This window comes from Hippocampus comes, unplaced genomic scaffold (assembly GCF_001891065.2).
Source record: "Hippocampus comes isolate QL1 unplaced genomic scaffold, H_comes_QL1_v1.1 scaffold378, whole genome shotgun sequence".
NCBI lineage: Eukaryota > Metazoa > Chordata > Actinopteri > Syngnathiformes > Syngnathidae > Hippocampus > Hippocampus comes.
Genome location: NW_017806061.1, coordinates 252,393 through 254,163, shown reverse-complemented (window position 1 = coordinate 254,163; position 1,771 = coordinate 252,393). Strand labels below are relative to the sequence as shown.

Sequence of the window (1,771 nt, the reverse complement as noted above, 5' to 3'; positions counted from 1 at the left end):
TGATTGACCACAGACAGAAGCCGCGCCCCCGAAGCTTGGCACGACCCCGCCCAGGTGGACGAGGACAACAATGAAGAACGCGGGGACTTCCTGATGGAGGCGGAGTCCTACGACCAGGTGGGTGTGGCCTCATGCCACCTCAAAAACGAATCCCGTGTGCCGCACGATTGTTATTCACGGCTGGGTTTGCCCATCCAGGACGGTTCGGCGTCGCGCGCCATGCGCTCGGCCCGCCGCTGCATCCGGCACCAGCAGTCGTGTTTGGGCTTCCCGCTGCCCTGCTGCGACGCCTGCGACACCTGCTATTGTCGCTTCTTCAACGCCATCTGCTACTGCCGCCGCGTCGGGCACGCCTGCCCGTCGGCGCGCACCTGACGCCGCCCTCCGCGAGCGGCCGACACACGAGCGCGCCGAACCACCAGGATGCATCAAACACGCCACCGCGCCCGCCGGCCCAGAAACACCCGACGTGCCGACGGGCCGCCGTGGTCCTCTTCTTTTGCCGCCGCTTCCCCTCGCTTCTCGTATCCATGTTGGATCGACTGTGCTTGAAATAAAGGAAGTCCTCCGTTTGTTTGTCCTCAAGTTTGAATTTTGCCTCCCTGACAGCAGGGAGCAGCGATGGGAAAAGTCACCATGAGTCGCGGCTCAGGCATCCGCGAATTATTTACGACAACGAGAAAGCTGAACTCCGATAACTCATTTTCAATTGCCATTTTCTTTCATCATGTGTTTTGATTCACTGCGATTGCTATTCAGAAGAATAATGCTAGTCTGTCAACATTTCCTTCAACGGATCCATTTTTGGGCACCGAAACGTCGGCGGTGACGGGCCGTAACGATGCTGAAAGGTAATCGAAACGGTCCGAGTGACATGTCATGAGTAGACAGTGGATGACAGGAATGGAAGGTGCCGTGTCAGACATCCTTTGTCGGCCACGATCAAGAAATTGAAGACAGAGCGCATTTGTCGTTGGAGACGTTTTATTGACCATGACGTTGTGCGTTGGGCTTAGTTGGCGGCCATGGTCTGGTCCATCCAGGCGCGGAGTTCGGTGACGCGGGCGTAGACGCCGGGCATAGTGGGCGTGCACGTTCCGCTGCCCCAGGACACGATGCCCACCAGGGTCCAGGCGCCCTCCTTCTGGCAGACCAGGGGGCCGCCAGAGTCGCCCTGCGAAAAGACAGAGAGAGTGCCCGTTAGCACGGAAACAAAACCAAAGAGCAGCGCTGAGGAATCGGTACTCGTGGAAAATCCTTTGGGGGGTGCGGACTCGGCACTCGCAGATTTACTTTGCGTCCTGCAGGACGTAGTAACGTGGTTCTCGACATTCCGTCGTCGAGACTTGGTACTAAAGACTTTGTACTGTCAACTTGGAAGTAGACACTCGGTAGAACTGTATCTGTCCTCGGATGGCCAAAGTTGAAAGTAGACAACCGGTACTACTGTAGTTGACGTTTGACGGTCAACACTTGAACACTTGAAAGGGAAGCTCCAGTCACCACTCGGCAGAGATACGACCCTGTTTAGGCTCGGGATTTGAGAAGGTCACAATTAGTTTTGAGAGGGCCCAGCCCACCATGCATGATGAGGCTCCGGAGGCTCCGGCGCAGATCATCAGGTTGCTGATCTTGTTGCCCCAGAATCGGCGGCACTGCTCGTTGGTCATCAGCGGCAGGGAGGCCTGCTGCAGGAGGGCCGGCGTGTCGGGAGCTGAAAGGCAAGCGTAGGCTCGGGGTGAGGGTCGGGCCGGAGCGGCCGGAGCGGCCG

General features: G+C 57.9%; 2 protein-coding genes across 2 annotated transcripts in view; one reads left to right on the top strand and one right to left on the bottom strand.

Annotated features, from left to right (window-relative positions):
* Window positions 1-572, top strand: part of agrp (agouti related neuropeptide) — a 3,159-nt gene extending 2,587 nt beyond the window's left edge. The window contains exons 3-4 of the mRNA XM_019893183.1: window positions 14-117; window positions 199-572. Of these exons, the coding sequence (XP_019748742.1) occupies window positions 14-117; window positions 199-375 (281 nt within the window). The 3' untranslated portion in view covers window positions 376-572. The remainder of the gene's footprint in view (window positions 1-13; window positions 118-198) is intronic.
* Window positions 573-966: 394 nt separating this feature from the next.
* The window catches only part of LOC109529759 (chymotrypsin A-like), a 10,520-nt gene continuing 9,715 nt past the window's right edge, over window positions 967-1,771 (bottom strand). The window contains exons 8-9 of the mRNA XM_019893190.1: window positions 1,581-1,765; window positions 967-1,174 (exon numbers count right to left, since the gene is read on the bottom strand). Coding sequence (XP_019748749.1) covers window positions 1,013-1,174; window positions 1,581-1,765 — 347 coding nt within the window. The 3' untranslated portion in view covers window positions 967-1,012. The remainder of the gene's footprint in view (window positions 1,175-1,580; window positions 1,766-1,771) is intronic.